Raw genomic sequence first — 27,748 nt, 5'->3', positions numbered from 1 at the left:
ACCTGCACATCTTTGGACTGTGAGACGAAACTGGAGTACCCGGAGGAAACCCACTGGGAGAATAGGCAGACTCCCACAGATAATCAACCATGGTCAGAATCAATCCTGGATCTCTGGCACTGTGAGGCTGCAGTGCTAACCACTGTGCCGCCCTGGCAAAGCCCTGACAGAGTATGTTTAAGGAGGATCTTCAAGAATGGGACACCACCTGGGATGGAAAGAACAAGATTTTGATGGACCAGGACTGGTAGCGGAGTCTTGCCCATTGTCCCACATGGGAACAGAGGAACCAAGTTTAAGTAAACCAACAAACTTAGGTTTTTGGCACTGCTTTTGTACAGTGGGTCAGAATTCTCACACACTCTCGGGCATTTGTGCTAACCAGCTGTCAACCACAGTGTTTGCTTTACCCAGCAGAATGGACAGGCGTATCCTATATTTTCTTTGATTTTCAGTCTTGCTTCTAAGCAAGTGCCAGCTTGTATCTCCACACAACTCAGCATCCACAGAGAAGGAACTCCAATTAGATATGACTATAAACAATGAAACTTAAGCTGCTCACTCTGGAATTCCCTCCTTAAATACATCTTCCTCTCCTCAAAACCTTTCTAAGAAGAAAGAAAAAACAGGAAAATTTGGGAAATGACAGGTACTGGTCTGAACTGGTTCTGTATACCTTAACACGGAACCCCAGTTCAGACCAGTACCAATCTGTTTTACTGTTTTTTACTTCTGGGTGGCCAAGCACTTTTAAACCTTCCTCCTAATATCTCCTTCCTGGATCATTTAAAAAAAAAAGAAAATATGTCTCTTTGAGGCTCCTTACAATGTTTTAAACTATAAAAGTGTCATATTGTTATTTGGGTGTTCAATAGCTCTCCTGCTTGCTGGAAGTTGAGTGGGTCCAAACTTTACTTCCTTACAAGGCAATTATTCATGAAAAGATGATAGATGTTGAGGTTTGTCTCTCTATCCATTGGTTGATGTGAATGAGTAGAACATTACAGCCCAACCAATATAGAAACAAAAGCGCCATTGTGTTTTGTTAAGAGCACCTCTACATCTGTCAATTCATTTTAAAATAAGCTCCCTACCAATTTCCTACCAGTAACAGATCTAACATTTGAATTCAAGAGCTCAGGAGAGTTTCCAGGTAAAGTTTCCAGACCACGTGATAGAACAGAGAGTATAGAAGGTCACAGGAATTTAACTTCAGGCAGAGAAAAGACGAAGACAAGTATGAGAAGGGAGAGGGTCAATGCAGGACTAAGGGTATTACACCTAAATGTGCGCAATATACAGAACAAGGTAAATGAGCTTGTTGCGCACATTGAAATTGGTCGGTACAATGTTGTGGGCATCACAGAGACGTGGCTGCAAGGGGATCAGGGCTAGGGTCTAAATATCCAAGGATATGTGTCCTATCGAAAGGACAGGCAGATGGGCGGAGGGGGCGTTGTTGCATTGTTAGTCAGGAATGAAATTAAATTGATAGCAGGAAATGATATAGGATCAGAAGGTATAGAATCTGTGTGGGTAGAATTGAGAAATCGAAATGGAAAATGACCCTTGTGGGAGCTATGTACAGGCCTCCTAGCAGTAGTCAGGATGTGGGGCTAAAAATGAATCAGGAGATAGAAAAGGCATATTAGAAAGGCAATATTGTGGGTGGCATGGTGGTGCAGTGGTTAGCATTGCAGCCTCACGGCACCAAGAACCCAGGTTCGATCCCGGCCCCGGGTCACTGTCCTTGTGGAGTTTATACATTTTCCCTGTGTCTGCGTGAGTCTCACGCCCACAAACCCAAAGATGTGCAGGATAGGTGGATTAGCCACGCTAAATTGCCCCGTAATTGGAAATTAGGTACTCTGAATTTATTTTTTAAAAGGCAATATTACAATAACCATGGGGGACTTCAATATGCAGGTGGACTGGGACACCTGATTGGTAGTGGATCCCAAGGAAAGGAAGTTGTGGAATGTCTAAGAGATGGTTTTTTTGGTGCAGCTTGTGACAGAACCCACTGGAGAACAGGCAATTCTGGATTTGGTGATGTATAATGAGGCAGACTTGATGAGGGAACTTAAGGTGACCACAATATGATAGAACTTACCCTGCAGTTTGAGAGGGAGAAGCTATAATCAGATGTAATGGTATTACAATTGAGTAAAGGTAACAACAAAGACATGAGGGAGTAGCTGTCCAGAGTTGATTGGAAGGGGAGCCTAGCAGGGAAGACAGTGAACACCAATGGCAGGCGTTTTGAAGGGTTATTCGGGAGGCACAACAGATATTCTTCTGAAGGAGCAGAAAACATGCTAAGGGGAGGACGAGGCATCCAAGTACAGCATAAAAGCAAAAGGAAAGGCATAGAAGATGGGAGAAGGTGAAATATGAATGTAAGTTAGCTAGTAATATAAAAGAAAATAGCAAGAGATTTTTTCAATATATAAAGGTAAGAGAGAGGGAGGTCGGCGGCTGAGGAGAGCAGGAGGAGCTTGAAGATTCAGCAGTGTAAATTGAGAAGTCCCCTTCTTTGTAATTATCTATTTGGAAGGAGGAGGGAGAAAACCCACAATCACTTCAGAAACCTTAGTTCTGAGTGTGTTACAATGTGATAGTATTTTAAAGTAAAGGGATGTCTTCTGTAACAACTGAAGAATAAGTAGGTGTTTGAACTTAATACAGGTTTCCCTTTTTCTTTGTAAAAAGAAAAGGTAAGAGAGAGGCAAGAATAGATATTGGACTGCTGGAAAATGTGGCTGGAGAAGCAGTAATAGGAAACAAAGAAATGGCAGAGGAACTGAATAGTTACTTTGCATCAGTCTTCACAGTGGAAGACACCAGTGGGATACCAGAACTTCAGGTGAATCAGAGGGCAGAGGTGAGTGCAGTGGCCATCACTAAGGAGAAGATTCTGGGGAAATTGAAAGGGCTGAAGATGGATAAATCACCTGGATCAGATGGATAAATCACATCCCAGAGTTCTAAAGGAGATAGCTGAGGAAATTTTGGAGGCATTGGTGGTGATCTTTCAGGAATCACTGGAGGCAGGAAGGGTCCCAGATAATGTAACACTCCTGTTTAAGAAGGGAGGGAGGCAGAAGATGGGAAATTATAGGCCGGTCAGCCTGCCTTCTGTAATTAGTAAGATTTTAGAGTCCATTATTAAAGATGAGATTGTGGAGTACTTGGAAGTGCATGATGAAATAGAACTGAGTCACAAGGGGAGGTCATGTCTGACAAATCTGTTAGAATGCGCTACGGAAGCTAGTGATTCAAAACAAACCTGTTGGACTTTAACCTGGTGTTGTGAGACTTCTTACTATGCTCACCCCAGTCCAACGCCGGCATCTCCACATCATTACAGTCTTATGGTCTTATCATGTCCTTGCTTGACTTCCACAAACATGTACTTTTGTAATAAGGGTCATTCGATAGAAATCCTCCTCTAACCTGATGCTTACTTTTTAAAATATATTCTTTGATGGAATGTGGACACCATTGACAAGGCCAGCATTTGTTGCCCATCCCTAATTGCCCTCGAGCTTTGTAGCTGACTAGGTCATTTTAGAGGGCAGTTAAGAGTCAACCGCATTGCTGTGGGTTACATGTAGGCCAGACCAGGTAAGGATGGCAGATTTCCTTCCCTAAAGGAGATTAGTAAGCCAGATGGGTTTTTATGACCATTGGTGGTAGTTTGACGGTCACCATTAGCTTTATATTCCAGATTTATTAACTGAATTTACATTCCAGCTGTTGCCATGATGAGATTTGAAACCTTGTCCCCAAAACATGAGCCTGGGCCTCTGGCTTACCCGCCCAGACATTACCACCATGTCACCATCTCCCCTAATCATAACCCAGAACTCAGCACAGATCGGGGACTGAGCCCTGTGACATTCCCAGTCTGTTCCTCTCAGTTTCACATCTCCTCAATCAGGCAGCAAGCTCCTCATTCCGCAATCTAACATCTTAGAGTTTGACTGTTACCCTTACACGGAGTCAAGAGTTTCATTCCAATCCTGATTTTACCGTCTTTTTTTCCACCTTTTACAAGACCAAAGAAACCTTTGGTAAACCTTGGCAGGAAACGTCACTCATTTCCATGGATCAAAGAAGATGAAGTAACAGACGGCTGATAATTCTGGATCAATTTTACCAAAGCTGTAGGACTTCAATTCATATTACCAAGTTCCAAATGTCAGATGAAGTTCAAACTCAGACAGGTTAAAAGATATAAACTGAAAGGAGCCTACCACAGTGAAGTGAACGATGCAAGAGATTGCGATAATTAATAATCCAACAATAATGGCTGCTATGGCAACCAACATCGCTATGTGTGACAGTTTTTTGGCTCCATCAATATTTCCCTCATTGTAGCTGTGTAGAGCCTGAAGGAGAGAAAACAACCATGAGTACAAAATCATCTTTACTTTAACTTAGTGATTAGACTGGTCCTTAGCAGAGTGAATACTGCTATACTCCACACTATCAAGATCCACAATTCCACTTTTGTACGACTGTATCACCTACCTCCACCCCTCCCTCAACTTATCTGCTGCTATAACACACCTCACGCCTTTGTTACCTCCAATCCTGACTATTCCAGCACTCCACTGCTCGGCAATCCACCTTCCACCCACCATAAACTTGAACTTGTCTAAAACTGTGCTGCTGCCATCTTAACTCACCGCAACTTCTGTTCATTGATCGCCTGGTGTCCGCTAACCTATATTGACACCCAGTCCAGGAACACATCCTTGTATCTAAATCCCTTCCCCATATCTGTAACCTCCTCCACATCGCTACACCTCTCTGCAACTCCTCCAATTTTGGTCTACTGCTCGTCCTCCATTATCATTGGCCGCTGAAGTGCCTTCAGCTGCCTAGGCTGGTAAGCTCTGGACTTTCCGCCCTAAACCTCTCTGGCTTTCGACCTCTCTCGCATATTACCTGCAATGGATCACCTGAGCTAATATCTCATTACATGGGCCTGTCCGACAATGCTCCTATGAAATGCCTAGAAAAGTTTTATTATGTTAAAGACACTGTATTTTAAAAAAATTTTTAGAGTACCCAATTCATTTTTTCCAATTAAGGGGCAATTTAGCATGGCCAATCCACCTATCTTTCACATCTTTTGGGTTGTGGGACCTCGGACCCATGAAACACCAGTGCTAACCACTACGCCATTAAAGACACTGTATTCATGCATTATATTGTGATGGGAAAAATGGCAAATGAGCATTTGCATCGCTCCTGATTATTATTTCCGCTGACTACTCATTTACAGTCACTCTAAATCTTAAGTGAAATCAGATTTCCAGATCTATTTTCTCATGAGAACGACCCTTTAAAGCCATAAGGAAAAGTAATTATGATATGCGATATGGAGTATAACAGCATATCATGGTGCAAACCTCATTTGCTACTTGGTGGGCAAAACATCATCATAGGGCAGTCCCTCAGCCATGATGGTCCAGGCTGTTAATAGTTTAAATCATCTCAGATCAGTCATCGTCTCATTGGATCGCAGTGTAGACTCAATGAGCTGAATGGCCTACTTCTGCTCCTATGTCTCATGGTCTTATGGTCTAAACATTAGAATCATAGAATTTAGTGCAGAAGGAGGCCATTCGGCGCATCGGGTCTGCCCTGACCCTTGGAAAGAGCGCCCTACAGCGAAGGTTTACCAGACTGATTCCAGGGATGGCGGGACTGTCATATGAGGAGAGATTGACTAGGTTGGAATTGTTCTCGCTAGAGTTCAGAAGAATGAGGGGGATCTCATAGAGACTTATAAAATGTTAACGGGACTAGACAGGTAGATGCAGGGAAGATGTTACCAATGATGGGTGTGTCCCCAGAACCATGAGTCACAGTCTCAGGATTCAGGGTAAACCATTTCGGACAGAGATAAGGAGACATTTCTTCACCCAAAGAATGGTGAGCCTGTGGAATTCATTACCACAGGAAGTAGTTGATGCTAAAACAGTGAATATATTCCAGAGGCGGCTGGATATAGCACTTGGGGAGAATGGGATCAAAGGCTATGGGGAGAAAGCAGGATTAGACTATTGTGTTAGATGATCAGCCATGATCGTGATGAATGGCGGAGCAGGCTCGAAGGGCTAAAAGGCCTCCTCCTGCTCCTATCTTCTATGTATCTATATACCTCCACCCTATCCCCATAACCCAGTAACCCTACCTAACCTTTTTGGACACTAAGGGGCAATTTTAGCATGGCCAAGCCACCTAACCTGCACCCGGAGGAACCCCACGCAGACATGTGGAGAACGTGCAGACTCTGCACAGACAGTGACCCAAGTCAGTGACCCAGTGATCCAAGTCAGGAATCAAACCTGGGACCCTGGAGCTGCTAACTACTTTGCTACCATGACACCCAGGGCATGTGCATACACCATGGCAATTCAGTGATTTTTCAGGGCATCTATCCCGCTCATTGTTACAATTGTTGAAGTACCAAACTCAATCAGTTCTTGCATCTTGGCTCAGGGTGGAGAGGACACAGGATGAGATGTGTGCTAATGCTCTACTGATCACAGCATAGGGTCGCGGAGTTTGCATCTTTTTCATACATGGATAACCAATTACTTTACTGTTTTTCCCTTCACATTATTACACCATCCCAGACCAGACCCCAACAGTGGCTGGACAGAGACCCTTATATTTTATTTTAATTTTGTAAGATTGTGAGGAAAGGATACTTCGTTCCAGGTGTGATTGCACAAAGAGGGATATGGTATATTAAAACAAAACTTTATTACTGGCATGGTATAATAATCTTATAATCTTTATTAGTGTCACAAGTAAGCTTACATTAACACTGCAATGTTAACAATGAAGTTACTGTGAAAAATATTAAAATATATTTAACACCACACAAGAAAATAGATTACAATTACCCCTTAAACAAAGCTAACCAATACAGTAACACAATGACCCTTAACTGCTATCTTTATTTCCACTCAAACAGCAAAACCATCTCAGATCCCAATCCACTTTTAAATACAGTTAGCACACAAGGGGCGAAATTCTCCAACCCCCAGCAGGGTCGGAGAATCGCCTGGGGGCGCCTAAAATCCCGCCCCCGCCGTGGCAGAGATTCTCCGCTACCCGGGAAGTGGCGGGGGCAGGAATCTCGCCCCGCCGATCGGAGAGGCCCCTGCAGCGATTCTCCGGCCCGGATGGGCCGAGGTCCCGCCGCTGGGAGGCCTCTCCCGCCGCCGAGGTTTAAACCACCTCTGGAACGGCGGACTCAGCGGCGCGAGCAGGGCCCCGGGGTCCTGGGGGTGAGGGGGGCGATCGAACCCCGGGGGGTGCCCCCACGGTGGCCTGGCCCGCGATCGAGGCCCCCCGATCAGGGGCCGGGCCAGTGCCCTGGGTGCACTATGTTCCTCCGCGACCGCCACGGCCTCCACCATGGCGGAGGCGGAAGGGAACACCACATCGCGCATGCGCCGGCAGTGACGTCAACAGCCAGCTGCCGCTGACGTCACTGCCTGCGCATGCGCCGACCGGCGAAAGCCTTTCGGCCAGCCCTGCTGCCGGGGACGCCGGGTGTTTGCGCCAGTCTTCTGGTGCAAACCGCTCCGGCGTGGGGCTGGCCCCCAAAGGTGGGGAGAATTCCCCACCTTTGGGGAGGCGTGACCCCTGAGTGGTTGGCGCCACTCACCTACTCCGGCACCCTCCGTCACGCCGGGTAGGGGAGAATGCCGCCGAAGAATACTTGCTGTACAGAGATGCCTTTTGAGATTGTTTGAACAGATAGACCTGAGCCCTGGCCGGGATTCTCCCCTACCTGGCGGGGCGTGGGGTCCCGGCGTATTGGAATGGCGTCAACCACTCCGGTGTCGGGCCTCCCCAAAGGTGCGGAATTCTCCGCACCTTTAGGGGCCAGGCCCTCACATTGAGGGGCTAGGCCCGCGCTGGAGTGGTTACCATTCCGTCGACCGGCGCGAACGGCCTTTGGTTGCCACTCCGTCGACCGGCGCGAACGGCCTTTGGAGCCTCACCAGCTGGTGCCGAAAGCTCTTCGCCGGGCGGCGGAAGTCCGCGCATGCGCCGGTGCGTCAGCGGCTGCTGATGTCATACTGGCGCATGCGCAGCGGAGCGGGTTCTCTTCCGCCCCCGCCATGGTGAAGGCCATGGCGGGGCGGAAGAAAAAGAGTGCCCCCACGGCACAGGCCCGCCCACCGATCGGTGGGCCCCGATCGCGGGCCAGGCCACCGTGGGGGCACCCCCAGGGTCAGATTGCCCCGCGCCCCCCCCAGGACCCCGGAGCCCACCCACGCCGTCAATCCTGCCGGCACCAGAGGTGTTTTGATTCCCGCCGGCGGGATTGGCCTGTCAGCGGCGGGACTTCGGCCCATCGCGGGCCGGTGAATCGCCGCGGAGGGCCCGCCGACCGGTGCAGGGGGCCCGCCGACCGGCACGGTGCGATTCCCGCTCCCATCGATTCCCGGGTGGCGGAGAATTCGGGCCACGGCGGTGGCGGGATTGACGCAGGCCCCGGGCGATTCTCTGACCTTGCGGGGTGTCGGAGAATTCCGCCCCCTATCAGAACAAAGCAGAATATCTGGCTGTATTTCTTCGGAAACCTCTCAGCTTGCCTTCCAGACACAAACTAAAACTGAAACTCATAACCTGACTTCTTCAACCCCCGGCTCCTCTCGTTGAGTACATCATCTTACTAACTGAACACACTGGGCCAGATTTACCGAACATCCCACTGTGTGTTTTTTGTTGGGGGGGGGGGGTGAGGGGCCACCAGCGGGATCTACAGGTCCCGCCTTTGTCAACAGGATTTCCCATTGACAGCACTCCTTGGTGCCGGGAAACCCTTGTGCCGGGATGGGACCAAAATTTCCCACTGGGTGACCAGTCGGTAAATCCCGCCCAACGTCTCAAATTAACTGCACCACAGCGAACCCTCTTAAAACAAACAAAAATCCATTAGTCCAAACTTTGATGATGCTTTAAGTGCACCTTTGGCTGACAGCTTCACTGCGCCAGGGACCCGGGTTTGATTCCCGGCTTGGGTCACTGTCTATGCGGAGTCTGTGCGTTCTCCCCTTTTCTGCATGGGTTTCCTCTGGGTTCTCCGGTTTCCTCCCACAAGTCCCGAAAGATGAGCTGTTAGGTGAATTGGGCATTCTGAATTCTCCCTTTGTGTACCCGCAGGTGCCAGAGTGCGGTGACTAGGGGCTTTTCACAGTAACTTCATTGCAGTGTTACTGTAATCCTACTTGTGACACTAATAAAGATTATTATTATTAAAATGCCTAGCTGGCTTTCAAAGTAGGACTTCTTAAAAAATCACTACTGCAGCAGTCATAAACACACTAACCAATGCTTTTAACCCTTACTGCACCAATTAGATATAATACAGTATATCTGAAATTCTTCATCCATCACAACATTAGACCTAACACGGCTTCTTCATGTTCTACAAAGCTGAGAATTTTAGTAACTTATTGGCTTTGATATTTACATGGAGGAGGAGAGAACGTGTAGTAGCTGGGAAAGTCATTAATGCAAGTAATACTGAATCTTTCCTGGCTTCAATGGCAGGAGTTGGTTTGAATTGTTTTTCTGTTTTGCAGCCAGCCAGGCTGAAAGGTTAACCAGCTGTTGAATGGGAAAGACCCAGCCAGGAACTGGAGGGGAGGCAGGGGGAAGATTACAGGGTTTGGTGAAGAGATTGCAGACCAGAGGGGTGATAGCGGGCAACGGGGGTAAGGGGAATGTGGGTGGAGATATAGTAGATGGCACTGGGTGGTTGGGGGGGGGGGGGGGGGGGGGGGGGGAGAGAGAGAGAGAGAGAGAGAGAGAGAGATTGTGGATTGTTGGGAGATCCCAGATCGATGGAAGGTGTGATCATGGTGAAGGAAGCAGATAGCTTTGGGGGTTGGGGGCGGGGGTTGTTTAAGGACTCTGCTTTCTTTAGACATTTTTGAATTTCTGTCTGAAGACTTCAGATACTAACCCAGGGGCATTTTTTTTTATTTTTATAAATGTTTTTTTATTGAGTTTTCATATTTTATATATGACAAATTACAAGTTATTAGAGAGAGAGAAAAAAAAAGGAAAACACAAAATTTTTAACATGAATATTTACAGGTAAGCATCTTCATAACAATAATTGTGGCCGCCCCCTTTAGCCAGCATACATATTTTACATTCCCCAATATGGCCGAGGCACATGTTTATAGGCATTTATTTATAGTTTGGTTTTGGGCCTTGGCTTGCCATCAAACCCCCATACCGAGCCCGTAGCTCCCCCCCCCCCCCCCTCCCCCCGGCTACCTTCCCCCGATTCCCGTCCATTTTCCCCTGGTTCTTGGCCACCCGACTATTCTTCCACATGTACGTTGGCCATAAACAGGTCCCGGAACAGTTGCATGAATGGCTCCCACGTTCTGTGGAAGCCGTCGTCCGACCCTCGGATGGCGAATTTGATTTTCTCCATTTGGAGAGATTCCGAGAGGTCGGACAGCCAGTCTGCAGCTCTGGGTGGTGCTGCTAACCGCCAGCCAAACAGGATTCTACGGCGGGCAATCAGGGAGGCAAAGGCAAGGGCGTCCGCCCTCCTCCCCAGGAATAGATCTGGCTGGTCTGAAACCCCGAAGACCGCCACTATCGGGCATGGCTCCACCCTCACCCCCACCACTTTGGACATAGCCTCGAAGAAGGCTGTCCAGTACTCCACAAGTCTGGGGCAAGACCAGAACATGTGGGCGTGGTTGGCCGGGCCTCTCTGGCACCGCTCACATTTGTCCTCCACCTCCGGGAAGAACCTACTCATACGGTTTCTCGTTAAGTGGGCTCTATGTACCACTTTTAGTTGCGTCAGGCTGAGCCTTGCGCACGTGGAGGTGGAGTTGACCCTATGCAGTGCTTCGCTCCAGAGTCCCCACCCTATCTCCATCCCCAGGTCGTCCTCCCATTTCCTTCTTGTTGCGTCCAGTACGGTGTCGTCCCTATCTACCAGTCGGTCATACATGTCACTACAGTTCCCTTTCTCTAGGATACTTGCGTCCAGTAGGTCTTCCAATAGTGTCTGTCGTGGCGGTTGTGGGTACGTCCTTGTCTCCTTTCGTAGGAAGTTTTGAGCTGCAGGTACCGTAGCTCGTTCCCCCCAGCTAGCTGAAATTTCTCTGTCAGTTCGTCCAGTGTTGCGATCCTGTCGTCCGTGTATAGGTCCCTGACTGTCAGTGTCCCCCCGTCCTGCCTCCACCTTTTGAAGGTGGCGTCGGTCAGTGCTGGTTTGAACCTATGGTTGTTGCAGATGGGAACCTTGTCCGACATTTTGTACAGGCCAAATTGCTGCCGCAGTTGGTTCCAGGATTGGAGGGTGGCTGTCACCACTGGGCTGGTGGAGTGTTTTTTGGGTGGGGATGGGAGTGCTGTCGTGGCGAGGGCCCGGAGGGAGGTTCCCATGCAGGAGGCCTCCTCCGCACGCACCCACTCGGCTTCTGGCTCCTGGATCCATCCCCTTACTCGCTCGGCTGTTGCCGCCCAGTGGTAGAATTGTAGATTCGGGAGGGCTAGCCCCCCCCTGGATTTTGTTTTTTGTATGACCTTCTTTGGGATCCTAGCATTTTTACCCCCCCATACGAACGCCATGATATGTTTGTCCAGCGCTTTGAAAAAGGCCTTGGGGATGTAGATCGGAATGGATCTAAACAGGAAAAGGAACCTGGGCAGTACGTTCATTTTGATCGTCTGGACTCTCCCCGCGAGGGAGAGCGGGAGTGTGTTCCATCTTTGCAGGTCCTTTTAACTTCCTCCGTCAGGCTGGTGAGGTTCCATTTGTGGATCCCTTTCCAGTCATGGGCTATTTGGATCCCCAGGTAGCGGAATTTATTTTGGGCTTGTTTGAACGGCAGGCCCTTTAGTGCTGCCCCCCCCCCTTGCGGGTGTACTGGGAAGATCTCACTTTTGCTCATGTTGAGTTTGTAGCCCGAGAAGGCTCCAAACTCTTTCAGGAGCGCTATGATTCCGTCCATGCTGCTTTGTGGGTCCGAGATATAGAGGAGCAGATCATCCGCATAGAGTGAGACTCTGTGCTCTCTACCTCCCCTTCGGATCCCCCTCCAATTTTTTGCTGCCCTGAGCGCGATTGCTAGCGGTTCGATTGCTAGTGCGAACAGCAGCGGGGACAGTGGGCATCCTTGTCTGGTGCCCCTGTGCAGCTGGAAGTATTGGGAGTTGGTATTGTTGGTCCGTACACTCGCCATGGGAGCGTTGTATAGGAGCTTTACCCAAGCGGTGAACCCTGTTCCAAACCCAGGGGCATTGAGTATTATTTACTCTGTCACCGTCATCTGCTTGCTCTTTTGAAAGAGCAAATACACCTACAAGGTTTCTCTCATGAAAATATCCTGCAGGAGCACAGTACAACCTTATTTTGGCTATTTAATTTTTGTAGCAACTTTCCCAAATTATACTAAATGCATTCCTTGTCCTTCCTCACTACATTTAGTTACCAAGTGAATATTCTTTGCAAAGTCACAGGTATGAGGTGCTAGCTCTGAGCATTCACACCGGCCTCCTCCAACACAATAGGCTTTAAACTTATCTCTTTCCAATTCTCTGTGCCTTTCCTAACCCCTGTCCTCTCTTTCTAATGCCCCTCCTTCTAACTCTAATTCAAACTTTTGCATTGCTTTCTTCTCTTTCAAACTCAAGTTTATTTTTTCATTTTCCTCTTCTCTTTGCTCCTCTCTCTCTTTCTAAAGTTCTTTTCATTTTTCTTTCTTTTTCAAATTTCATCCTGTCTTTTTCTAATTCTAATTCTGTTAATTCGACCTGAACATTAGTCGAGCCATCCTTTTCTTCCTTAAACTACAAGTATAAGTACAAGGAGAACCAGTGGACGTGATTTATTTAGATTTCCAGAAGGCCTTTGACAAGGTGCCGCATTGGAGACTGTTAAATAAGTTAAGAGCCCATGGTGCTAAGGGTAAGATCCTGGCATGGATAGAGGATTGGCTGACTGGCAGAAGGCTGAGAGTGGGGAGAAAGGGGCCTTTTTCAGAATGGTAGCCGGTGACTAGTGGTGTGCCTGAGGGGTCTGTGGTGGGACCACAACTTTTCACAATATACATTAATGATCTGGAAGAAGGTACTGAAGGCACTGTTGCTAAGTTTGCAGGTGATACAAAGATCTGTAGAGGGACAGGTACTATTGAGGAAGCAAGGGGGCTGCAGAAGGATTTGGACAGGCTAGGAGAGTGGGCAATGAAGTGACAAATGAAATACAATGTGGAAAAGTGTGAGGTTATGCACTTTGGAAGGAGAAATGGAGGCATAGACTATTTTCTAAATTGGGAAATGTTTAGGAAATCAGAAACACAAAGGGACTTGGATGTCCTTGTTCACGATTCTCTTAAGGTTAACATGCAGGTTCAGTTGGCAGTTAAGAAGGCAAATGCAATGTTAGCATTCATGTCAAGTGGGCTAGAATGCAAGACCAGTGATGTAATTCTGAGGTTGTATCAGGCTCTGGTCAGACCCCATTTGGAGTATTGTGAGCAGTTTTGGGCCCCATTTCTAAGGAAGGATGTGCTGGCCTTGGAAAGAGTCCAGAGGAGGTTCACAAGAATGATCCCTGGAATGAAGAGCTTGTCGTATGAGGAACGGTTGAGCACTCTGGGTCTGTACTCGGAGTTTAGCAGGATGATGGGGGATCTTATTGAAACTTACAGGATATTGCGAGGCCTAGGTCAAGTGGACGTGGAGAGGATGTTTCCACTTGTAAGAAAAACTAGAACCAGAGGACACCATCTCAGACTAAAGGGATGATGCTTTAAAACAGAGGTGAGGAGCAATTTCTTCAGTCATAGCGTGGTGAATCTGTGGAACTCTTTGCCGCAGAAGGCTGTGGAGGCCAAATCGCTGAGTGTCTTTAAGACAGAGATAGATAGGTTCTTGATTAATAAGGAGATCAGGGGTTATGGGGAGAAGGCAGGAGAATGGGGATGAGAAAATATCAGCCATCATTGAATGGCGGAGCAGACTCAATGGGCCAAGTGGCCTAATTCTGCTCCTGTGTCTTATGGTCTTATGGTCTAAGCACAAGTACAAGGGCAGCATGGTAGCACAGTGGGTAGCACTGTTGCTTCACAGCGCCAGGTTTGATTCTCGGCTTGGGTCACTGTCTGTGCAGAGTCTGCACGTTCTTCCTGTGTCTGCCTGGGTTTCCTCCCGATGCTCCAGTTTCCTCTCACAAGTCCTGAAAGATGTGCTGTTAGGTGAATCGGATATTCTCCCTTAGCATTCCCGAACAGGCGCTGGAATGTGGTGACTAGGGGATTTTCACAGGAGCTTCATTGCAGTGTTAATGTAAACCTACTTGTGATAATAATAAAGATCACTATTATCAAGGGCTAAGCCACCACTTCGAAAGTCTTTGCTTTCAAGTCGACCCGTAATTCCTTCAAATAAAGCACTTCTCCGCAGAAAGCTCTGGGGATTAAAGGTAGTCATGTTGATTCCCAATGAATATAGCAAATGTAAATGTGAAATCAAGTTTGTTTGAATTTTGGAAAATTCCAGTGTACCCATTTTCCAGTCTCAGCATTTTGAGATCCCGGAGGAGCCCCAGAATTTGTTACAATCCTGTAGAGACCAATAACTTTAAAAGCAAGGAATCCCTATTAAGCAATGGAAAGAAAAAATAGATCAAAATTTTACTTTTTAAAACTTTTACTAGAAATACTAAAATCAACACAATTCAAACATTAATAACAGGTGAAATACATTTTAAATAGAAAGATAAATTTCACTTTAATAGTCAAAATAACAAAGATTTGCCTCATGCTACAAGCATTTACATTACTTCCCATACAAAGCAGTCCATGTCCAAATGCGGCAAGACCTGGACAATATTCAGCCTTGGGTTAACAAGTGGTAAGTTACATTCGTGCCACACAAGTGCCATGCAATGGCCATCTCCTACAAGAGACGATCTAACCACTGCCCCTTGACATTCAATAGCATTACCATCGCTGAATCCTCCACAATCAACATCCTGGGGGGTTACCATTGATCAGAAACTGAACTGGACTAGCCACATTAATACTGTGGCTATCAGGGCAGGTCAAAGGCTAGGAATCCTATGGAGAGTAACTCGCTTCCTGACCCCTCAAAGCCTGTCCACCATCTACAAGGCACAAGTCAGGAGTGTAATGGAATATTCTCTACTTGCCTGGATGGGTGCAGCTCCAACAACACTCAAGATGCTTGACACCATCCAGGACAAAGCTTGATTGCACCCCCTTCCACAAACATTCAGACCCTCCACCACCGACCAACATTGGCAGCCTTGTGTACCATCTACAAGATGCACTGCAATAACTCACCAAGGTTCCTTAGACAGCACCTTCCAAACCCACGACTACGACCGTCTGTAAGGACAAGAGCAGCAGATACCTGGGAACCCCACCACCTGGAGGTTCCCCTCTAAGTTCCTCACCACCCTGACTTGGAAATATATCGTCGTTCCTTCACTGTTGCTGGGGCAACATCCTGGAATTCCCACCCTAACCGCATAGTGGGTGTACTTACACCTGAAGGACTGCAGCGGTTCAAGAAGGCAACTCATCACCACCTTCTGAGGGCAACTAGGGATGGCCAATAAATGCTGGCCTAACCAGCCACATCCACATCCTGTAAAATGAATTTAATTTGTTTTTTAACGTTGGACCATGTGCAACATCACAGACTTTCCGACTGACCCTCTGCTTGTGGGACCTTAATTCCCATTCAATCATTTCAGTCCTTGAGCCACATTTACCAACAGCTGCATTTCATCCAATGTCCCCGGGTACTGTTAACACCCCAAAGATACACATCTATGAACCTTCTCTCACACTGGTCATAAAGATGCTGATGATGCATCCACCATCCCCTTTCCTATCCCTTCAAAATGGTTTGGTATGCTCTGACACCAATGAAACAACAGTAATGGGTCTTATCCAATTCATAATCCCTTACCCTCCCTGGATCTGTTTGGAGTCTGCCAAACAGAAAACTGTTCCATTCAGAGATAACCTTGCTTATTTCATCTTTGGATGAATTCTCAGTGCGGTCTGAACGGCCGACTGATAACACAAGCTGACCTATTCCCACTGCAATTGGCTTTCTATTTACCCTTTGCTTCTTACTTGTTTATCCTCACAGCAACCACAGGTCACATTGGCATTTCTTGAAGCCTAATGATGTAATTCACAAGGACTAATAAAGCTGCCTTCAGAATGCTCCCCAGACCATTGTGGTCTTGAAGGGACATTACACAAGAGAAAACAGACCCTCTTCCCAGCACATGGATCATCACAATGAATGGTAGAAAAAAATCAGCCTGAGAGAAAATGATACAAATGGTTTCAGAAATGCATTATGCAAGTTGTCAAAACCAGTGAACGGTGCTGGGCGGGATTCTCCAATCCTGCGGCAGAGTGTCCATGCCGTCGTAAACACCGTCGCGTTTACGACGATGTGAACGGGTCACTGCCAGGACTAATTCTGGCCCCTACAGGGGGCCAGCACGGTGCTGGAGCGGTTCAGGCCAGCGCCAACGCGGGCATGCGCAGTGGCCTCCTTCAACACGCCGGCCCCGACGCAACATGGCGCAGGGCTACAGGGGCCCTGTAGCGCTAATTAGGAAAGGAGGCCCCCAGCCAGAGAGGCCGGCTCGCCGATCGGTGGGCCCCGATCACGGGCCAGGCCCTATCGGAGGCCCCTCCCCGGGATCGGAACCCCCCCCCCCCCCCCCCCCTCCACAGGCCTCCCCTCGACCCTTCCACGCCGAGTTCCCGCCGGCTGAGAGCAAGTTAGAACGGCGCCGGCGAGACTCAGTTTTTTTTCACGGCCGTTCGGACTATACGGGCCAGAGAATCGGTGGGCCGGCCGTGTAGAGCAGCCCGCGACCGGCGCCACGCCAACCACACCAGCATCAATGGTGCCGGTTCTCCGCTATGCGGAGAATCGCGTGCCGGCGTCGGGGCGGCGTGGCCCAGTCGCGGGGACTGGGAGAATCCCACCCACTATTTCCCAGTCAGGATGGTGAGTGGCTCGGAGTGTGTGATGAATGTCAAAATTGTTATATCGTATATTTTATATTGTGCCAGTAATGTTATTAAAAGCCTAGGTTAAGGTATATATTTATTGCAGTAATATTATTAAAGAACCTAAGTCAAGGTATCCAGACTGTGCGTCTGCTAAAACTGTAATTAAGTAGTCCTAAAAGGTGAGGTCATGATTGTTTTTAACCATTCACTTGTTTATATATAGAGGGCTTATGGAACATGGTTATAATTGCTGGAGATTCCCTGGATAGTAGATAATTTATTGGGAGTGGTGTTTAGTGCTAGCTAAGCAGGTCATGCAACTTTGACAGTCATCCAAACTCAAACGTTCTCTCTCCACAGATGCTGTTGATGATACATATTGCTGTTACTGTGCATCAGTGGAGAAGGGAGCTCACGTTTCAGTTGATGGATAAGTTGCCAATCAAGCAGACTGATTTGTCCTGGATTATGTCACGCTTCTTGAGTGTTGTTGGAGGTGGGTTCATCCAGGCAAATATGGAGACTTCCATCACACTCTTGATTTGTGTCTAGTAGCTGATGGACAGACACTGGGGAGAGAGGAGGTGAGTTACTCACTTCAAAATTCCCAATCTGCTCTTACAAACACTGTCTTTATGTGACTGGTCCAGCTAAGTATCTGGTCAATGGTAACCCCCAGGATGTTGATGGTGGGGATTCAGTGATTATAAAGCCATTAAATGTCAAGTTGAGATGGTTAGGTTCTCTGTTGTTGGAGATGATTATTGCCTGGCACTTGTATAGCATGAATGGTACTTGTCACTTATCAGCCCAAGTCAAAATATTGTCCAAGACTTGATGCATTGGGGAAGTTGCGAATGGTGCTAAACACACGGCAATGATCAGCAAATATCTCCACTTCCCAGCTTTGTTTGGAAATGTTTTTTATTGAGCAGCACGGTGGCGCAGTAGTTAGCACTGCTGACTCACGGCGCCAAGGTCCAAGGTTTGATCCCGGCTCTGGGCCGCTGCCCTTGTGGAGTTTGTACATTCCCCACGTGTTTGTGTGGGTTTCACCCCACAAACCAAAGACGTGCAGGCTAGGTGATTGAACACGCTAAAACTGGCCTGAATTGGAAAAAAAATAATTGGGTCTCTAAATCTATTTTTAAAAAGAGAAAAATAAAGGAAATGTTTTTTATTGAGATTTCATATTTTATATCCAACAAATTATAAATTATATATTATCAGAAAAAAGCTGTGCAAAACCCAACATGTATTTTTACGAGTGACACTTCAGAGCTTACGATGGAGGGAAGGTGATTGATGAAGCAGCTGGAGATGGTCATGACGAGTACACTACCCTGAGGAACTCCTGCTGCAATATCTTTGAGCAGTGATAACTATCTTCCAACAACCACAACCATCTTCCTTTGTGCTCGGTATGACTCCCAGCCGGTGGGACTTTCTCCCCGATCCCCATTGACTTCAATTTCACTGGGGCTCCCTGAAGCCACACTCAGTCAAAAGCTGCCTGAGTCAAGAGCCTCATCTTCTGTCTGTTCAAACTAAGGCTGTAATGGGGTCTGAAGCTGCATAATCCAAGCAGACACAAACTGAGTGTAAGTGAGCAGGTTATTACTGAGTAAGTGTCGCTTGATAGCGCTGTCAATAACACCTTCCATTACGTTGCAGATAATTGAAAGTAGACTGGATAGATGCCACTATTGTCGCTACAGTGGGACAGCTTGGCTTGGGGCGCGGCTATTTCTGGAGCAATGTCTTCAGTTCTACAGCTGGAATGTTAACAGGGCCCATGGCTTTAACTGTGTCCAGTGCCATTAAGTAATACAGTGGTTAGCACTGTCACTTCACAGCTCCAGGGTCCCAGGTTCGATTCCCGGCTTGGGTCACTGTCTGTGCGGAGTCTGCACATTCACCCCCGTGTCTGCATGGGTTTCCTCCACTTTAAAAAAAATCTGATTTCTTTTAAAAATGCAGGTAGCTGTAAGAGTGACTATACAACTGTTAGACTTGTTAAAAACCCAACTGGCTTACTCAGTAATAACCTGAAAGGGTTGAGGATTGTGTGCCGAACTTTATTGTGGAGGATCAGACGTGGTTCGTTAAGGGCAGGCAGCTGGTGGCCAATGTAAGAAAGCTGTTAAACGTGATCATGATGCCCCCGGAAAGGGAGGTGGAGGTAGTGGTCGCAGTGGATGCGGAGAAAGCTTTTGACAGGGAATTGCACTAACCACCATGCTACCCCCGGAGGCAGGAACCTCCAGGTGAGTAGTGATTGCCTTACTGACTAACCAATCCCTCCCACTGACCACATGTCCATTCTCCTGCAGGCCCTCCAGCCGATGGCACCGGCCCATCCCAGGTGGCCCTCTCCAACCTCCCATGTAAACACCACTGAGGAGAGCTCCGATGATGCCACCGTGGTTGGGGCACAGGTGTCATCCCCGCCCTCCACCAGTGGGAAATGTGAGTGTTCAGGCTTCTGGGGCACAATCTGGTGAGCACCACACTGCTGCTGATGTACATCAGGTGGAGGCAGGAATCTCCAGGTGAGACAGCAGTCAGAGGGCTGCTGAATCCAGGTCCCAGCTGGGTCCTGGCCTGATGCTGAGCCTCTGGAACAGAGTTACTCGGAGCTGTTGGAGACGATAGGGAGCGGCTGGGACATTCAGAGGGAAATGACAGCATCACTCCAGCTGATCCATAGCTGCTTAGAGGAGTCCCAGAGCCAAGGGCGCATGCGATGGCGCCGGCAATGAGTGGCACTGAGACCACTACTGCTAGGAGGGGGGCACTGTGTGCCAACCCGGACCCGTCCCGTGGAGTGGAGACAGTGGCCAGCAGCTCCCAAGTTCCACCCTCGGGTGAGGCCAAGTCTTGCAGGCAGCACACTGGACAGAGTGGCACAGCTGTGCATATGCCATCAACAAGTGAGCGCCAGAACCCCCAGAGGATGCTGCCAGGGGCATCGAAGGCCACGGGACAAGGTAAGTAGTTGGCTGCCTCCACCTCAGATTTGCATCCTGGGGAAACACCAAAACCTAGTGGTAGAGCTAGGAGGGCCAGGCATGTTGAGCATTATTGAAGAAACCGTGATAGGGGTTGGGGAGGGGGTGGGGCTGGGGGTGTTGGGGGGGCTGTACTGTTGCCAATGGGGCATTGTACAGCACATTAAACATCACTTTCTTCCACATTGTGGGCTGACCCCGGAACCCTTTGCCCATCGCTCCGGGCAACCCCCCCCCCCCCTCCATGGCACCCTCGGAGCTGTGTCCCATCCCCTGGGTGATCGGATGTTGGCTGCTTTGTATGTGGTGTTGCCTTCCACAGTGTTCAAGCACAGTGTCCCGGTGTGATTGGAATGCTAGGCAATGACTCCCACATGCTACATGGCCCGCCCACCCATGGTAAATCATTTGGATTGTGCTCACCTAACCACGATTGCCAATTCCCTATTAGCAATAGCCTTCAGCCGCACAGCCAGAGTCTTCAGCAGTCGGAGGGACAGACTGCGGAGATTTCCCCTCCCCCCCCCCCCCAAGCACTGGGGCAGCAAGCCCAGCACACCCTGACTCTTTGCCTGTGAGCAGAGATGGCTACTCTCCTCCTCAACTCCCCACAGAAACCCTTTCGCCAGGTTCACGTTTTTCAAAAGGAGTACTAATCAGTGGCAGTGTCAGCACTTGCTGGGGAGACCGCTGAATGACGGGAGGCTGTTGGATATGGGGTGGTTCTTGTTAATTGTATGGAAATAGGGCATAAGTGATGATATTTGGATTCCCCCCACGTCACGTGAGATCCTGATTTTACCTACAGGCGCAGGCCGGTTGCATCTCAAACTGTTTGGCACCCAGCGCTGATCTCGTTTTTTGCCTCGCCCGCTATTCACCAACCTCGTTACACTTGAGCGCGAGTGTTAACGAGGCCAGGAGATTGCGCCCTTAGTCTCAGAAACAGAGAATCCTGCCGCACATCGTACTTTCTGAAGACAATCACAGGAGGCGTTTTGGTGTCCTGACCAATTTTTATCCTTCAATGAACATCAATAAATATCGTTTATGTTGTTTTCTTTTCTGGAACCTTGCTGTGCACAATCTGGCTATTATTTTTTTTTCCTATTTGTTCATGGGATACGGGAATATAATGTCAATGTGATGTTGGCAAGGCCAGTGTTTGTTGCCCATCCCTAATTGCCCTTAAGAAGGTGGTGATGAATTGTCTTATTGAACCTCTGCAGTCCATGTGGTGTTGATACATCTGGACTGTGCTGTTCGGAAGGGGGTTCCAGGACTTTGACCCAGTGACAGTGAAGATGTTGTCAAAGGAGGTTTGTTGAGTGGCTGCCGTGCATCTTGTAGATGGTAGGCACTGCTGATACTATGCATCAATGGTGGTGGGAATGAATGTTTAAGATGGTGGATACGGTCCCAATCAGTGGGCTGATTTGTCCTGGATTATGTTGAGTTTGTGAATGTTGTTGGAGCTGCACGACTCTACGCAAGTGGAGAGTATTCCATTACACCCCTGACTGATGTCTTCTGGATGGTGGACAGATTTTGGGGAGTCAGGGTTAAACCCTGCAGAGTTCCCAGTATCTCATCTGCTCTGGGAGCATAGTATCTACATGGCTGGTCCAGCATTATGGGTCAATGGTAACCCCAGGATGTTAATAGTGGGGAATTCAGCAATGATAATCCCATTGAATGTCATAGGGAGATTCTCTCTTGTTGGGGAAGGTCATAACCTGACTGACACTTGTGCGGTGTGAATGTTAAAGCATTTATTAAACCAGGCCTGAATGTTGTCCAGGTCTTCCCGCATAGGACATGAACTGCTTTAGTATATGAAGAGTCACAAATGGTGCTGAACATTGCACAATCATCTGCAAACATCCCCACTTCTGAACTTTTGATGGAAGGAAGGTCATTGATGAAGCAGCTCAACGTGTTGGGAGTCCAGAACACAACCCTGAGGAACTCCTGCAGTGATGTCCAGGACTGAGATGATTGACCTCCAACATCCAGATATGACTCCAACCAGTGGAGAGTACCTAACCCCAACGATTCCCAATGAATTCAAACTTTACACATGTCAAATTGCTTTATTACACACCTGGGTCAAATAGGGTCTTGATATCCAGGCAGAAACTTTCACTTCACATGAACATCACATTGCTGAAACAATGACTAAACTTCGAAGTAAAGTGAAACTTTTAATAAACTGTTGCATGTTTTACCTTCTGAGGTAGAGGCACAGTGTGAATGTAAGTATTTATTCACATGTTTCTCTAGTCCCAGGCAAATGCAGTTTGCTCTTATTTTAAATTTTTACTCCATTCTTAAAGTTACGAAGCCAATGCGCAGAGTGGACAGGGCCTTAATCCATCTCATTGCCTGCTCTAAAAAACAATTCAAATTCCAATTGAAGCCATGGGGCGCGATTCTCTGCTCCCCACGCGGCGGGGGGGGGGGGGGGGGGGGGGGGGCGGAGAATCGCAGGAGGGCCGGGCGAATCACGCCACGTCGCCCTGGCACCCCCCGCGATTCTCCCACCCCTCCCAAAATGGCGTGTCGTGTTTTGCGTGACGCCGCTCGGAGAATCGCCGCTCGTCGCTTTTCACGGCTACCGGCGATTCTCCGGCCCGGATGGGCCGAGCGGCCTGACGAACCCAACCGGTTCACGCTGGCGCCAAACACACCTGGTTGCTGCCGGCGTGAACAGCACGCGACAGGTAAATGTGGGGCCTGTGGGGGGCGGAGGGAGGATCGAGCACCACGAGCGTGCTCATCAGATGTCTGGCCCGCGATCGAGACTCACTCTTTTCCCTCCTCCCCCCCGCAAGATCAAGCCGCCATGTCTTGTGGGGCAGCCGAGGGGAAGATGGCAACCGCACATGCGCGGGTTGGAGCCAGCCAACCTGCGGATGCACGGCTGACGTCACTTAGGCGCCGCCGGCCGCGTCATTCTCGGCGCGCCACTTTGGCGCAACCGTCAAGGCCCGGTGCCCGAGATTCGCGCACCGTCGTTCCTAGCCCCCCGGGGGTGGGGGGGGGGGGGGGGGGGGATGAGAATAGGGGAGAGGAGCGGCCTCCGACGCGGGAGTGAAACACTCCGGGTTTCACGCCGGCGTCAGCTGTTTCTTTCCGTTTTGGAGAATCGCGCCCATGGTCTCCACAAGATAGATCCAAGCTAAGACATTGTTCCTCGTCTGGGGCTTGGTCTGACACTTGACCTTAGCCAAAAGGCCAACCGCCTTTTGAGGTCGCCACTTAAAATTGGGAATAAAGGGGTGATCCCGAAACGAATAAGTGGGTTTTGGAAACTGTTTCCACCCCCTGTCCAAAGCGAGCAGGAACCAGTTAGGATGAATTTTCGGGGGGTTTGTGAACCGTGGCCCCGGTGACGGTTGGTTCAGTGAACACTAAGCTGAGGGGCGGGGACTCCTCGGCTCCATGAATCTGTTGACAGTCAAACTGATCTGTATTTGACTTCAAAACTGTCCAGGAGTTGGCTGACTGCCCGGAGAACTCACGCTAACATATTACAGCAATTTCCAGTCCTGATTTTAAACATTTTTTCTTTCATAGTGAAAACCTTTAAACTCTGCTTTACAGAACGCACCTAGGAATTAAACTGTGTTTGTATTTCACAGGCAATAGAAATAATCTCATGCTGGTTAATCACTTTGGGAGCTGTTGTTTGTAGTAGCTTCCCCTTGGACTCACCATCATTGAAAGCACGAAGGCCACGATGTTGATGGGGTAAGATGGGCAGAAACAGGAGAATATGGTGAGGAAAATGTATTTCAGAGGCATCTGTTCTTGCTGAGCTTCATTTTCAGGATCGCTCTCTGGACCCTCTTCTAAAGATTCCTTTAGAACCGTCTTCCTGACTGTCTCAGACATGAGGCAAGTTTGGAAGCTTCAAGGAGTTCTCGGTGCTGGGCTCCGGTTCAGACTGAGGGCTGGGCTCTCCGACAATCGCCGAGCAGGTCAGCACTGACCTAATGAGACCGGGAGCCAGCCTGGAATCACACAGCCCATTACCGCCCAGTCAACACTGACCACCAGCCAGCCATCCGTCAGTCACCAGCAACTGCTGACCGGAAACACCTTTAACATCAGGCATATTCATTTCTATCTTTTACTCATAGTCACAGGGGGAATTTATTCATTTCTCACTCCCTGTAACTGGCGTTAATTAATATCTGTCTCTAACTCGTGTTTATTAATGTATCTCTGTAACTGGTATTTATTAATCTCTCTCTAACTAGTGTTTATTCATCTCTCTGTAACGAGAGTTTATTAATATCTCTCTCTGTAACTAGTGTTTATTAATCACTGTCTGTAACTAGTGTTTATTACTATCTCTAAATAGTGGTTATTAATCTCTGTAACTGGTGTTTATTAATCTCTCTGTAACTAGTGTTTATTACTATCTGTAACTAGTGTTTATTACTATCTGTCTGTAATTAGTGTTTATTACTATCTCTCTCTAACTATTAAGCTCTCTCTACAACGAGTGTTTATTAATGTCTCTGTACCCAGTGTTTATTAATGTCTCTGTAACTAGTGTTTATTAATCTCTCTGTAACTAGCGTTTATTAATATCGCTGTAACTAGTGTTTATTAATATCTGTCTGTAACCAGTGTTTATTACTATCGCTCTCTAACTATTAAGCTCTCTCTATAACGAGTGTTTATTAATGTCTCTGTAACTAGTGTTTATTAATATCTGTCTGTAACCTGTGTTTATTACTATAACTATTAACCTCTCTCTATAACGAGTGTTTATTAATGTCTCTGTAACTAGTGTTTATTAATCTCTCCAACAAATGCTTGTTGATCTCTCTGTAACACGTTTGTTAATGTCTCTCTCTGTAACTAGTGTTTCTTAATCTCTCTGTAACAAGTTTTAATCTCTGTCTGTAACATGTTTATTAATATCTCTCTCTGTAACGTGTTTATTAATCTCCCTCTGTAACTAATGTTTATTAATGTCTCTCTGCAACTAGTGTTTATTAATGTTCCTCTGTAACTAGTGTTTATTAATCTCTCTTTGTGACTAGTGTTTATGAATCCCTCTCTAACTGCTGTTTATTAATCTCTCTCTGTAAATAATGTTTATTAATGTCTCTCTGTAACTAGTGTTTATTAATCTCTCTTTGTGACTAGTGTTTATGAATCTCTCTCTAACTGCTGTTTATTAATCTCTCTCTGTAATTAGTGTTTGTTAATATCTCTCTCTGTAACTAGTGTTTAATCTATCTCTGTAACTGATGTTTAAAAATCTGTCTCTCTGTGTAACAGTTGTTTATTAATCTCCCTGTAACTAGTGTTTATTAATCTCTCTCTCTCTGTAACAAGAAACTGCAGAAGCTGCTTGCAGAAAAATACTTTTCACTGTACCTCGGTACACGTGACAATAAACAAATCCAATCCAGAGTGTGGTGAACTCACCCCAACACATCACAGAAGCTTGCCATCCTCACTTTGATTCTGTATACACCTCCCACTGCCTCCGAAAGGCAGACAGCATTGTCAAAGACCTCTCACACCCAGGCTTTGCCCTCTTCCAGACCCTTCCATCAGGCAGAAGATACAGAAGTCTGAAGACCCGCAAATCCAGACATAGGAACAGTTTCTTCCCCACAGTTACTGGACTCCTCAATGACTCTCCCTTAGACTGATCTGTTCCCTGAAAGAACACTATTCACGATGCCCTAAGCAGCTCTTGTTTAGCACTGTAACCAATCACTGTTGATGTATCATTGTCAATGTACTCTGTCGATTATTCTTTTGTCTACTATGTATGTACTGTGTATGTCCACTTGGCTGCAGAAATATACTTTTCACTGTACTTCAGTACATGTGACGATAAATATCAGTCAATCAGGTGTTTATTAATCTCTCTCTCTGTAACTAGTGTTTATTAATCTCTCTCTCTGTAACTAGTGTTTATTAATCTCTCTCTGTAACTAGTGTTCATTAATTTCCCTCTCTGTGTAACAGTTGTTTATTAATCCCTCTCTCTGTAACTAGTGTTTATCAATCTCTCTTAATAATTGGAATACGGCCAGAGCATGGGAACAAGTGAAGCTGTGATTGGAGGACCGGTGGGAGCGCAGGCGCAGGAACAAGCAAAGCTGTGATTGGAGGACCGTGGGCATGGGGGGGGGGGGGGGGGGGGACAGACACAGGAACGAGCAAAGCTGTGATTGGAGGACCGTGGGGGGGGGGGGGGGGGGGGGGGCAGACACAGGAACAAGTGAAGCTGTGATTGGAGGCCAATATGAGAGTGGGATCAAGCAAAGCTGTGATTGGAGGACCTGGGGGGGGGGGGGGGGGGGGGGACAGAAACAAGTGAAGTTGTGATTGGAGGCCAATGTGAGCGCGGGAACAAGTGAGCGAGGGGAACAAGTGAATAGATCATAGAATTACAGTGCAGAAGGAGGCCATTCGGCCCATCGAGTCTGCACCAGCTCTTGGAAAGAGCGCCCTACCCAAGGTTAACACCTTCCCCTATCCCCCTAACCCAGTAACCCCCACCCAACACTAGGGGCAATTTTGGACACTAAGGGCAATTTATCATGTCCAATCCACCTAACTTGCACATCTTTGGACTGTGGGAGGAAACCGGAGCACCCGGAGGAAACCCACGCAAACACGGGGAGGATGTGCAGACTCCGCACAGACAGTGACCCAAGCCGGAATCGAACCTGGGACCCTGGAGCTGTGAAGCGATCGTGCTATCCACAATGCTACCATGCTGCCCTGAAACAGTGATAAAAACAGAAAATGCGGAAAATATCCAGCAGGTCTCGCAGCAAATGTGGAGAGAGAAGCAGAGTAACCTTTCAGTCCAATACCTTCTCATCAGATTAAAAGAAAACTCAGAGGGAACCTGATGAATCCATCAATCCTACTTGAGAGATAGAAGAAAGAAAACCCATCAATACTTGCAGATAGAGCTGGGCAGAAGGACCCAGGGTTGTGAAGGGCACATTGAGGACAGATGTGCATATTACAAAATGGATACAGAGACACTGAAGAGTCTGCAGAAAAGATCTACAGGATGTAAGGATCCTCCTGTAAATCCCTGTTTGTCTCTAGTTTATTCCCTTTATTTTCTTCTGGTTTGGCTTTTCTAATTTTTGTACCTGGACAAATATTCACCCTTTAAGATGGACTTCACCTTAATATTTTTTTAAAGCATGAACATCCAGCAGGCTATGCTGTTACTTTGACATTGATGATGACTCAACTTGATGGATTTGGCTGTCGGCTAATAGACTGTTTCAGTTTGCCGGGCCATAACAATGGATCATGCTGATTGGTCATTTTTTTCTCTGGCATGTTCCTAACTCTGTGATACTCTGTGGTGGCTTTTAGTTTTGGTTTGATTAAGAAGCTGGAGGGTCGAAGACCTAATATCCCCCTCTCTCTCTTACCTGATGGTTCAATGTAAAGACCTTTCTCTCACTACAGTCAGATTGACCTCCAAGGAAGTTCAGTCCAGCAACAGCTGCAGGCAGGTGCCTGTTGTTTAAAGAACTCTCTTTAAAATCTCATGAAGGGGTCTCTGTTTTTCCTCTGTAAAGCTAGGAGATATTCTGGAGTCGGAAACAAATACGAATTACACAGGCC

The 27,748-nt window shown here is 47.6% G+C and overlaps 1 protein-coding gene across 2 annotated transcripts in view; it reads right to left on the bottom strand.

Annotated features, from left to right (window-relative positions):
* The window catches only part of LOC119963280 (transmembrane protein 233), a 47,079-nt gene extending 22,887 nt beyond the window's left edge, over window positions 1-24,192 (bottom strand). For both annotated transcript variants that reach the window (XM_038792137.1, XM_038792140.1), the window contains exons 1-2: window positions 23,828-24,192; window positions 4,260-4,394 (exon numbers count right to left, since the gene is read on the bottom strand). In XM_038792137.1, coding sequence (XP_038648065.1) covers window positions 4,260-4,394; window positions 23,828-24,007 — 315 coding nt within the window. In that variant the 5' untranslated portion in view covers window positions 24,008-24,192. The remainder of the gene's footprint in view (window positions 1-4,259; window positions 4,395-23,827) is intronic.
* Between the last annotated feature and the right edge of the window lie 3,556 nt (window positions 24,193-27,748).

Source organism: Scyliorhinus canicula, chromosome 1 (genome assembly GCF_902713615.1).
Source record: "Scyliorhinus canicula chromosome 1, sScyCan1.1, whole genome shotgun sequence".
In the NCBI taxonomy this organism is placed as follows: Eukaryota; Metazoa; Chordata; class Chondrichthyes; order Carcharhiniformes; family Scyliorhinidae; genus Scyliorhinus; species Scyliorhinus canicula.
Note: the sequence above shows the minus strand (reverse complement) of the source record. Positions and strands in the feature narration are given on the sequence as shown.